Below are 13,166 nucleotides of genomic sequence, written 5' to 3'. Positions count from 1 at the left end.
AGGTTCTGGGATTGAGAACATACATGCTTGTTATAGCATGTATAGCATAGCAGAATGTTTAAAAGAATAAAAAAAAGAAAAATGATCAGAGAGAAATACTGAATGTGAAGTTTCTTTTACTGTAAGAATAACATATTTCACTGCAGGCTTTGTCAGGTTTTCATAAACCCAAATAAACCTGACAGTGTACTCTCTGAGTAATTACTCTGAGAAGATTCCTGTCTTTCAGCACCATGGAAGAAAAGTCCTGCTGTGTACAAAGCATTTGTACAATGTGATGAAGTACATATTTGTCTGTCATCACCATCATGCAGCTTTCTTCTGATGAACACATGATTAAGGTCCTAAATCAATGTTATTGTTGTTGTAATGGAATAATTTTCTTGATTCTGATGGAGTGCTGTTAAAACCCTGATGGTGCACTTGCAAACAATTCATCATAGCTTACCGTAATATTAAAACCATGTTTGGAAAGTGCATTCCAGCTACAATTTACTGTACAATCTGCCCAACCTATTAGCCCACACATCACCTATAGCACATCCTGGAGAACACGTGGTGAGGGAAGGAGGGGGTGAGGGAGGAATACGGCCTGCAGAAAAGCAAACCCTGGCAGTGTGGTTATCTGATGGGCTCGTACCACAGAACGAAAATCAACGCACGCAGCAACAAGAGTACAAGAGCAGCTGATACAGAGTGAGCCGGAGAGGGAAGGAAGCTGGACAAGATTGGAAGAGAGATGAGGCGGATTAACAATGAACAAATCAGGGGAAGCAGAAATAAAAGTCTAATTTGTCATCCTGTTCCTGGGCCAAACAAACCCTTCACACTGATGTCTGAGTATACATTCACAGCATTGATTCTGAAATGTGTGTCTGTGTGTGTTTCTTTGTGTGTGTGTGTGTCTGAGACACACAGACAGACAGCACGACAGAGATAGAATGTGTGTGTGTGTGTGTGTGTGTGTGTGTGTGTGTGTGTGTGTGTGTGTGTGTGTGTGTGTGTGCGCGTGTGTGCGTGTGTGCATGTGTGTGTGTGTGTGTGTGTGTGTGTGTGGTCTTACCTATGCAGTAACAGAGCAGGACAGAGAGCAGGACAGACAGTCCTACTGCACTCAGGGCTGTACACCTGAGAACAAAACAAGACAAAAAGATTGTTATTGTGTTGCTTTTGTTAGTCTCCAATAACCTTCACAATACAAAGCAGCATTATCTAGATTTATTGCAATTTATTCTTGGTTCACAATTGTTTCATTTTTGATGTATTACCAACTTGCACAATGCGTTTGCAAGTGACAAGTAACATCTATATGACGGCTGGTTCAATTCAAATCAATATTGCAGATATTATTGTGTCATGTGTCCTGTGGAAAATGGAGTTAGGTGTACCATAAAAATAATAAATCTGTAAAGAATAAGAACACAAATGTGGAAAAATGTTCTGTTTTTCTGAATATCTCCTTACATTTCTCCTTATATTTTTACATTTATCTATTCTTTTTTATTGATCTTCAAATTTCCACATTTTATTTACCATTTTATTTGTTCTTCAATTTTTAATACTTTCTCATTTTATTTCATCCTCTTTTGTCACCATTTCACATATTAATTCTTGTATTTATTCCTCCTCCTGTCAATTTTCATTAATTTTATTACTGTTCTACAGATTTTTCTTTGTTTGTCTTTATTACCTCTTCTCCATATCCCCTGATACTCTCCAGAAATGTGGCAAAGATGCACAATAACTATGGTCAACATAACTGTACAACTGTACAATTTCAGTGTGCTAACACTGACATTTGCAAACATAATATAACATGTTACATTGTACTGAAATGCTGTAGGACTGAATTAAACAGCTAACATTATGCACACTATTACTATCTACCACAAAACCATGTGATAGGTTAAAAAGACAATTACTCTACTACTCAACTACTCTCTTGCTGCTGTGGGGATCACTTATTTCTCAAGGGTCATCTTTGAAGTTTGAAGCCCCTCTGATGTCACACACAGCAAAAATCTCTGGATTCTCTTGTCAGCAAGTCTCACATCCTTTTAGATGTAAGCAGGCTGCAGCTTTTGTGGCTGCAGTCACTGCTAAGAATTTAAATGTGTAAAGCTTTAAAACCTACTGTTGTTGATGTCACAGGTCCATGTAACCCGTGACACAGTGTGTGACATAGTCTGGCAGGTTTGTTGTGAGAAGTGTCTCTCTGGTGTGTGTGTTTGTGTGTGTTTGTGAGTTTCAGAAGTGGCAACATGTAGCCTGTAGCTGCAGCCAGGTGCATGGTGTTAATGGTGGTTAAGTTACTGTAGTCTCAGGCTGCAGCTGAAGCTCAGGGTGCAGCAGAATAGTTGTAGCAACGTGTTGTGTTATGTTTGCTGCCACAGCTGAGAGTTAACCCACACTGCTAAAGCAAGTTACCAGGTAAGAGCCTAAAGAAAACACAGACCTCCTAACTATAGTTTGGTTCACACATTAACTGTGGATGACCTGTCAAATCCTAGTAATGTATTAATTGATTGTTCGCTGACTGCCTTTAAAAATCTGATTCCAACAGTATGTTATAAAGGTTGCTCATATCCCCTCCCTTCACAATCTGTCGTTGCCTTTGAGCAATGTTAGCTTCATCCACTAGCAAGCTAAAAAGACAGATAAACATAGTCTCAGTCGCCTGAAAGTGAATGAAGTCAACCCTCTCTTGGAGTTGGGCACACCAAAATAAAGACAGTACATGCTGTACTTCAAATCTGTAGTCTGCTGGTCACCAAAAGATGTAAAATGAGATGACAGAGCAGGATGTGGAGACACAAAACGCAGTGTAAGACTTCATATGTCCTTCCCACTTTATACTTATGAGTGGCAATCTAAAGCCTGGAATAAATACGAAATTTCAGATCTCATAGAAATACAGCACATTTTTCAGACTGCTGAAAACTGCTACTCAGGGCTATTTTTCTGCCATGAAGAAATAGTGTCAAACCAGCTTTTAGCATTTAGTAAATCTCAGCCCACCAGGATGTTTGATTACTGTAACTAGCTTAATCATTGGTATCCTATGTGATTCTATACTTTTAGAACCCTGGGAGTGTGACTAACATCTCACTAAATTACAGCGAGAGCGACAAGAGGTCTCATTTCCTGAAAGTTCAAAAACCACTAGATGGAGGCTAGGATGTCGTTCTTTCTATGTTCTGCAATAACGAGTCGTGCTGTACACTTCAAAATGGCTCCTGGCTCCTCGAAATTGGAGTAAGAGATATTAAGGAGCAGGGGGTATGACAGATAAGAGAAAGGAGTGAGGAGAGACAGAAAGAAAGGACTCAAGAAAAGAAAGTTGTGTGAAAAAGGGAACCAAAGAGGAAGGACATACTTAAAATGATATAGGATGTGTACATATACACTGTCACTACACCATATATAGTATTCTGATAATGTACAAAGCTGGCTGAATATACTGTACTGAATTCTGTTTCTTTTTTCTCATTGTGCACTTACAGCATGGATTTCACCATCCTGTCAAAGCATCAGAAAATACCAGCTTTACATTAAATCCCTATCAGTGCATTATCTCTCCCAGTGTGTCGAATACAAACAGCTGGGTCAGTGCCCTCGTGCTTCAAACTATATCACTGTAGGTTCTCCTCTGGCTTCATTTCTGGAAGTGCTTCTCTCGTGTTATGTTTAGGGCTGGAAAATATATCGATATTATATTGACGGTGCTGTCTGCATTACAGTAAAGTGATGTCATTTTCTAAACTTGATCTAGCTGTTTTTTTGTCTTTACCTCCTTAGTCATTATATTCACATTACTGATGATTATTTAGCAAAAATCTGTTGATATTTTGTGAAAGCACCAACTGTCATCATTACAATATTATCACAATACAGGCACTATTTCAGAATTTATGGTATTGGTAAAATGCATATATTGACACATACATTGTATGCCACGGAACAGCCCAAAAATATGGAGATATTATTTATGGTATAAACCTTATTACCCATCCCTAGTTGTGTTTTACTGTACTGTTGAAGTCAGGTGACAAATACAGGACTTTCACCCAGGAGACCAGGGCTCATGTCCTGCCTGAAAACAGAAGTAAACATTTTTAGTCTCTTTTTAATAAGTCATGTACTTGAACCAAACCATGAAACCCAAGTATCTTTTGTGCCCTTATTTTGAAAGTCTACCTGGAAGTAGCACTTATTACTACTAATTTGCTAATCTGCATATGCAAAACTGGAACTAGAGGGATACCTACAGCATAGTTTGAAGTGTGGGACCAATGACTAAAGTGCCATGTTTGACAAGTTGGGAGAGAGAACGTGTTGTCCTATCACTCATTCATTCATTCATCGTCCGTAAAAACTTATCCTTGAATGATCGCGGGGGGCTGGAACCTATCCCAGCTGACATTGGGTTAGAGGCAGGGTTCACCTTGGACAAGTCCAGTTCATCGTAGGGCTGATACATAGACAGACAACCACTCACACTCACATTCACACTTATCGGGCAATTTAGAGTCACCAATTAACCTAACATGCTGCATGTCTTTGGACTGTGGGAGGAAGCCGGAGTACCCGGACAGAAGCCACACGGGCACAAGGAGAACATGCAGACTCTGCACAGAAAGGTCCTGCCTCAGCTGCAAACACCCCAGCCAGGTGGGGTGACAGGGTGCTATCTAGAACCACTGACTGAGAAACGCTTATCCGCTGAAAAAAAGTCTCCGAAAAGCTTGTTTGAATAACAAAGAGTTACATCAAGAACCTTTTCACTGGGATAAGACCTATTTTGTGTGGCTAGTAAAGCAGCCATTTTATGGACAAAGCAGCCAAAGTAGAGCCTCATGTTTAGTTTGCTGTTACATGTTGCTTGAATGCAAAGTATACAATTCAAGCAACATAATGAAGCATACACCCAGGCAGCCGACATGACCTGGCCAAAACCTAGCTTCTTGGATTGACAGTCATGCCACAGTACTTGTGAATGACTTCATACAATCATCCTGAGCAGCAGTTTATTCTAACTTCAGCTAAAAGTAGGATACTGTTCCAGCCATGGTTACAAACTGCATAAGAGGAAAAGGCCAACGCCACTTCGACTGACAACCCCTCTCAGCCAGGACCGATTATTCTTGTGTTGTGTCATATGTGCAGGTTTTATGCAAACACCAGATGAATGAGTGTCTTTCCTTTCCGTCTTACCTCCATGAGCAGTACTTGGAGGATTTCTTGAACTTGAAGGCAGAGCGGGACAGGGTGTTCCTCGGCAACGGCCTGGTGGGTGGGGAGTACACTGAGCCTGTTGCCATAGTGTAGCCAGGAGTTGCCGTGGAGAAGAGGGGGGTGGTGCCTGTACCTGTCTTGAAGAGAAAGTGCCTGCGGGGCGAGAGAACAAAGAGACACAGAGACGTTAATTGTGGTACATTAGTACGGGACACTGGCTTTACATACATACGTAATTAGCCGCATTACATAATTGTCACACACTGTTGCCCCCCGGTGGCAGCGTTAGGTAATTGTGTCAATCTTGATTACTGGCCTAAGTCGTACAAGTGCTGAGGATATGCCACTAAAACTAGACAACATGTTCGTGTTTACGAATCTTGAGTAATGTCATCTGATTATCTAACTCTAATGATTCACCATAGACACCAAGACATTGAAGATAAAAGGTCAATTTTATTGTCACATATCCAGTCATACAGTGTACCAAATACAATGAGATTCAGTCTCTGCCCACTAGCACCTAGTATTAAGAGCAGCTGTTGCTGCTTCACATTAAAAGCTTTCCATTGACAAACTGCTGAGATGCTTTTATTATGAAGAAGTTATTGGAAATGCGAAGTGTTGCATGCAACGGTCTAATCGACAGACACATTCTGCACAGTTCGATCAACAGAACAGTTTTAAACTTCACAGGGAGGAAGAGTAGGAACAGGCACAGTGAGCTGAAATGGGCTACTTTCACTGCTTTCATCGATTCGCCAACATGCAGACTTTTGTTAATCACTTGTTCTGTAGACAGCCAAACAGAGATGGAAAATGGTAGAAAGTGGCACAAATCACAGGGAAAATATCCCAAAAATATCCAGTGACATGGTATGAGCCAAACCACGACACTCCATATACACCAGTGTCCTGTTTTTGTACAGATCACACAGCTGTGACTTTCATAAGCTCACACAACCATTCACCACTATGAGTCACAATGTGTTTTCATACTAGCGCACCGTAGGTGTGTGCATGATGGGGTGACAAAGCTTTATTATGTTCATTAACTTGATTAATGAAGCATGCATTTTTTCTTTCTATTCTTTACATCTCTTAACTCAAGCATAACCACCTACTGCCACCAGTCCTGAACTCATTCATTATCCATAATTCAGCCACAATTCATTCTGAAAATTAACACGCTACTGCAGGGTCAACAATATTTGTCAGGCAGGAATGGAACTGTACAGATTAGTATTAGAGCGACTGCTTTAACCACATATTAGAAGGCAAGTTTCAAGTTGCTGACTCACTAGTTACATAACAAGAAAAGGGTTATCAAGGAAGTGACAAGAAAAGTGATTAGGCTGTTTTTCTTCAGGAAATAAGCCCTCGTCAAGGAGGGAAATACTGACGATAATAAGCAACAAAACATACACAAGCAATTTGGCTACTGGAAATTTGGGGTCTACTAGAAATAAAAAAGCATGTCAATAAGCTCTCAGTATAATTTATCCTGTTAAATAGCTACTTTCTGGTTTTATCAAAACAAGACACTTCATGTGTTATCACCCCATTTAAACAAGCCAACCAAGGGACAGTGGACTAGATGACATTTACGTGAGTGTCCACATGAAAGCGTTGTTTTTTTTAATTTCCAAAAAGGCTGAAAATTTCTGCTGGAAAATTACAACGAGAGAATCCGTGGCACCTACATGTACGGCTGCAGTAATTACCAAGGTCACAATGTCTAATTAATGACAGAACCCCAGCTAACGAGCATCTGTAATTACAATCAGACTGCTCTCTAACAAGGCAGTGTGATTAACAATTAGAACCTATTATAACAAGGGCCCTTCAATTAATACCTGCCTTTAGGCAAGATGTGAGGAGAGAGATAGAAGAAGAAGACAGAGGAAAGAGGGAGCAGGAGTTAAAAAGGGAGAGACGGAATAAGTAGAGAAAGAGACGGCTAACAGAACTACTGAGACACAACGACACTGAGCATGACTGTGTTTTGTATGTGAGTTCAAGCACAAACACATTTTTAAGCTTTTCATCAAAATCTATCAGTAACACAACCAGACAACAACCGAAGACAACGAGATGAGATGCTATATTTCACCTGACTGGGAATGATATTAAAGGGATAGTTTGGATTATTTGAAGTGTATTACCTACAGTAGATGATGGTCAGCATGACCCCAGTTTGGAAAAGTGAAAAGGAGCACCAGCACAGAAACTAATGGACAGGCTCAGCAGCAAAATGTATTTTACACACCTAAAAAAGTTTAAGTGTAAAGTATATTTAGCATATTATTGTGTGACTTCAGTGTTTTTAAAAGGTTTATTCAGATGCACCAAAGTCACACACTATAATAGAAAAGTCAGTCTGACAGAAAGATAAAGCAGTGAAAATATTCTCAATATGACGTATATTCAGGGGTGGAAGTAATGAGTTGCCAATACAATGACAATTGTACTTTTCAGAGTATTTTTTTCAAATGCGGAATTTTACTCATGCTTAAGTACAGTTTGCACCATGCAATCTACATCGCTACTTTTAAAATAAGTCACAAATGAGTATGCCCACTGTTTGAATTAATATTCAAACCTTTCATCTGCATTTTTGTAGTCAATTTAGGGTAATCTTGAGCGGGTCAATTAAAACCCATCACGTAAGGAAAGGAAAACTCTGTTGCATTAGGCACAGGCGTCTGGAGGTAACACAGCTGAGGAGTAGAGACTAATTTATGGACTGAAGATCTGAAGAAAAAGACACGAAAATGGAGACATAGGACAACACTGTGAACAGTGAAAATGACAAAGACAAGATGGAGGACGAGTGCCCGTGGGGGAATTTTTCATATAAAGAAGGAGAAAAGGAGACAGTATCCAGATGCAATGAAAACTTTGTTTGACTTCCATGGTGATATCAACTTACAAGACTTCAGCCTCTAATCTCAAAAAAGTGCATTGCGATAAGAGGATTTACAACTATATTTGTATTATACTGCTTTTTATATTTGATATGTGTTAAGGTCATTAGTTTGGCTAAGATAAAGCCAGCAAAGATGTCACTGTCACTGCCATTAGTTAGCCTGGTATTTAAATAAGACGGAGCTAGCTAACTTGTGTGCGCTCGCATGGAAGCATAATTAAGTTACGTACAATTCTTAGAAATGTTTTAGCTTAATATTTGGACAACCACACTATAATAAATTAAATATGTAGTCATTCAATGCTCAGAGACCCATGGGCCTACATTCAGCAGGCCAATTTTTTGAGCTAGAGTGAAGATATGATTTCTGAAACTAGAACACAAATGAATCATGTCATCTTGTAAGTGGTGTAAATAAAGCTCCAAATTTAGGCTAAATTTTTGTAATGGCAAACAGGTCATGAGTTAGAGGTCCCTTGACCTCTTACTTCAAGATACCTGAATGCAGTTACCCCTTTACAGACACATCCACGTCACACTAATCCCATATTTTGTTATTCCTGCATATTAGGGTCCTTAAACAGTATTAGAATTGCATAAATTGTGCCTGACTGGAAAGCTGGAGTCAGTGAGCTCAATGTATTCATGTGTGTGCCATGTTGCCAAGTTGTTACTGTGGTTGAATGATTTTTGGTGTTAATAGCGGTGATGTGATGGAGTAATGTTTGAACATGCACTGTGATAATATTTTTCTCTAGAGAGGAAACATCTATTGAAGATTGAGCAGTCAGAGACCAATCTCCACAAGTCCAGTTGAGCTTGATGGTTATCTTGCTTGTGCCACAGACACCATGGAGCTGCTGCACTCCGTCTCAGACATTAAGAAGCTCTCCCTCAAGCTGAGCACACAACTCTGCCTGCTGTCTGCTGCATGCAAACGCCTTTTTAGCTGTGCTGGTCTGCTCTTCACTGCCCATCGAAGCCGGATAGACTCTAAACTTAGAGAACCAGCCACTGCTGAAACTGAACAAAAGACTCAGAAAGTGAACTGTGACAGAAATGCCAGCATGTTTAAGAGTTTAAGGCCTTCACCTAGCTGTTTGTTTGCAGTGTATTGGGAGAGGTTTAAACTGTTCTATGCAGGTTCAAAGACATTTTAGTTGTTCTTTTAAAAGACAAAATTCCTGCTTTTTGTCTACATTTGTTCACAAAAGAAACTGACTCAGCATAATTTTTATACACTTTGTTGTTTGTCCGTGAAATGAGCTTTGAAAGCAGATATTTTATACAGTTAAATCAAATAGAAAGTCTGCTATTGACGATGCAATAAAACATCCAACAGTTAAAAAGTTACTAAATACTCTGAGTAGTTTCTTTTGAGAAGAGTACTTCTTTTACTGAAGAACTGTTTTAACACCAGTACTTTTACTTGTAATTGAGTACAATTTAAGTAATGTAACAGTACTTGTACTTGAGTACAAATTTTCTGTACTCTTTCCATCTCTGCGTATATTTAATTGATCCTGATTCTTTCGGTGTACATGTTAGTCCTCACCCTGTTCTCAGCAGTACATTGCTTGGCTTCCTTCACTGATACTCCTGCTGCTTCTCTAAACTACTACTAACCATCTACTGTAGGTGTAGCCACTGACTATGGATAAGTACCTTATACAAACACACTTTAAAAAAGTCAAAACTATCCCTTTAAAAGGTTATTTTAAAAGCACTGTTGTTTATATGAGTTGCAATCTCATGGCAGAAGTTATGGCATCATTAGTTTAAATAATTTAAGGCATGTTCAGCATCAACATAAATTAAAAAGATAAATAACTGCAGTATTTCTGAATGTACGTCTTTGACTTTGTTAGATACAGCATACTGCAGAGTATTTTGCCTTTGGTAGCGAATAGAAAACATGTTTTTAGTCTACCAATTTATCAATGTGACATGAGCCTTTGGGAGATTCTTTTTCACAAAACACTGTAACAAGTCTACTTAATGTGATGATCACCAGTTAAAGGTCAGAGAAAACCCATTAGTTCTCACTCTAAGTGGAGCGCTGTGAATGAGTAAAATACCCGAGTGGTTCTCAGTCCTGCTCCTCTGGGTCCACAGCACTGCTGTTTCTGTCTGCGAGTTAATGCCATTTACCTACTGCGTCCCCGGTGTCTCCTGGTCTGAGTCCGTCCCTGACTGACTGAACGGTCAGAGTCAACAACTAAGCAGGACTCTGGGAGTCTGTTCACCTGCATTGACATGCAGCTCAGGTGCTCAGAGGACAATCATATAGTGCTTGACCACGTTCAACCGCAGGTGTAAATGCACCCAGGAGGTTGATTGGATTGTGTTTCAGTCCACCACACCACCGGGCTGCAGTGTGAGCACACTGTCGATAAGTGTCAATGCTTAAGCTTTTACAATCCACATTCAGCAAAATATACTGAAGGTGGAGGCACATCAGTCCCACTAACTCCTCTGCTGCTGTTCATGGACAAATACATAGTACAAAGAGGGCACCACAAGTTTACATAATCAGAAAAACACCATGACTCTTCATCAGGGTTCCTACACCTTTTCTGAAGTCAAATTCAAGCATTTTTCCAACATTTCCAAGCTTTCCAGCACTGTACAGCTGGGGTAAATTACATATTTATACACATATACATGCTCAAAATGTTTAAATCAGATGTCACCTGTCTGTAAGTAGACCTGACATCCTATTAGAGCTGCATCAATTAATCAATTAATGAGTTATTAATCGATCATTATATTAATCACCAGTTATTTGGATAGCTGATTAGTTGTTGGAAGTATTTCTTTAGATGTCAGCTTCTTAAATGTTAATATTTTCTGGTTACTCCTCTCTGACAGTAAACTGAATATCTTTGAGCTGTGGACAAAACAAGACATCTGAGGACGTCATCTTGGACTCTGAGAAACAATGATGAACAATAGATTTTATGGACCAAAGAACAAATTAATTAATCGAGAAAATGACTGACAGATTAAATGACAAGGAAAATAACAGTTACAGGAAAGATTGGAAAAATAATTAATAGATTATTCATTTTGAGTTAAGAGAAAAAGTCCAACATGTCTGATTTTAGCCATTGTGAAAGTAATGCAATTACAATTTCAAGGTGTTTCAAGCACTCTATCTAAAATCCATGCACTTTTCAACCCTTGAAAACAAACACCACACTGAAATTCAAGTGTTTTCAAGGATTTCCAGCATCTGTAAGAACCTTGCTTTGAGCAGCTTGTCGTCTAATGTGGCATTTATGTTCCTTTAATGAAGGAATTTGGAATTTGGTTTCTCCATCAACACACGTGCTGCCATTTTTATTTTGCTTTAATTTATTGGTCTTTTTGGTGGAGCAGAGGTGCGGGATGTGGGTGGCTTTTATTTTCAATTTGTAAGAACCAATTGAAGGTTTGTTGGAATGAAAAAGTACAAATACTTCAAGGGGAGGTGTATTTGTTTGTGCTGGGAGGTGGGCTGTCTTTTCTGTGTGCGTGCATCGGTGAATTGTTATGGCTGTCACTTCATTATTTATCACCATATTAAACTGCCTCGTGTCTCTGTGGAGTGTGAATGAAAAAAAGAGTCAAATTTTATTCTGCTTTCATTCAGACTGAGAGAGAACGCAGCACAGAAGCCACTAGATTACACACACACACACAAACTAGAGAAAAGTCATATGGGGATGGAGATTAAAAGACTACTGGGACATGTGAAAGTTTTTTCATAGTTTAGTTTATATTGAAAACATTTAATTTTAAAAATTGATTTGAAAAAATGTAGCAACAGACAATAGCTGTCACTGATACTGACTGAATTAAAAATAGAGTAACTCTAACACAATCTGATAATAATGGTGGTCTCCCCTGAGAAACTCAAATAATTTTCCTCTTGCTTTCATTTTTGTTTGTCTATTTTTGTAACCACTGCCTGCCTTTCATCACTAGTGTCACTTTCATATCAATTTCTTATGAAGTCGCAATTATCTGGGGCTGTGAAGCCGAACACTTGGAAACACCACGAAAAAGCCTGATAACAACAAACCACAACAAGATATCTGAACATGCAGCTGCAAAAGACGTCCAAACCAAGTGCAGAAACACGAGGGTTTATGGGAAGATGGGCCTGATGCTGACATGTGATAGTCTGCAGTTGGTCACGCTCGGAAAGCTGAGCATGATGAAATGAATTGTGGGTTGATGGTCACATTCAGCTGTTTCTTCTCCCGTTCTTTGCTAGAACACCAGAGAAACATCATGCCTAGCTGAAATGACAGGGACAGGGATCAGATGTGTTTTTACTAAATCTGTCACCGAGAAAAATTACAGCTCTCGTATATTTGTGAGTCACAAAAGTTTGTCTTACTTTGCTTGTAATTAGCAGTGTCATCTTAGGCACATCAAAGAGTCAACTGCAACAGAGACACCAGATAAAGCTTTGAAACGAAATAAATAATGAAGTGCAACGTTAGTTTTCCCAGCAGCGCTCACTCCTTGTTATTTTTAGATTTATTTTGCAGGAAACTAGAAACCTTTTAGCGGTAAGTCAGGAGCTTTAATTGAAGAATAATCATCCTGGTGTTTCCAGAACCCTCACTTCAACATACGCTCATGTCAATCCAGCTGCAGTTGTATGTGACCTGGAGACGGTGCTCCTCGCGACATTAGAGATACGAGGTTTTCTGAATGCTGCTGCACTGGGACTCACACCAGGACTGCACTGGTTCAGCACGAACACACAGCACGGCTGCAGATAACAAAATAACTAGTCCATATGTGTTTTATGAGTGTTTAAGTGCAAGTCAATTACAGCAGACAGACAGAGCGAGGATAATCGAGTGTAAAATAACTGTGTGCTTAGCTGAGTAGCATGTTGTCAACCATAACTAATCTGCTAGTCTGATAATAATAACAGCCCTCAAACACACCATTCTACAACCTGCATTTACATTACATTAATACTATTTACAGTCTCTGTGAC

At 39.4% G+C, this 13,166-nt stretch overlaps 1 protein-coding gene across 2 annotated transcripts in view; it reads right to left on the bottom strand.

Moving 5' to 3' along the window:
- Positions 1 to 13,166, bottom strand: part of tenm3 (teneurin transmembrane protein 3) — a 417,647-nt gene that overhangs the window by 142,884 nt on the left and 261,597 nt on the right. For both annotated transcript variants that reach the window (XM_084747609.1, XM_084747617.1), the window contains 2 exons: positions 5,215 to 5,388; positions 1,064 to 1,128 (listed from right to left, as the gene is read on the bottom strand). In XM_084747609.1, coding sequence (XP_084603735.1) covers positions 1,064 to 1,128; positions 5,215 to 5,388 — 239 coding nt within the window. The remainder of the gene's footprint in view (positions 1 to 1,063; positions 1,129 to 5,214; positions 5,389 to 13,166) is intronic.

Source organism: Lutjanus erythropterus, chromosome 3 (assembly GCF_056507025.1).
Source record: "Lutjanus erythropterus isolate fLutEry1 chromosome 3, fLutEry1.hap2, whole genome shotgun sequence".
Taxonomy (NCBI): Eukaryota; Metazoa; Chordata; class Actinopteri; order Lutjaniformes; family Lutjanidae; genus Lutjanus; species Lutjanus erythropterus.
This window is presented reverse-complemented; position numbering and strand designations above follow the sequence as displayed.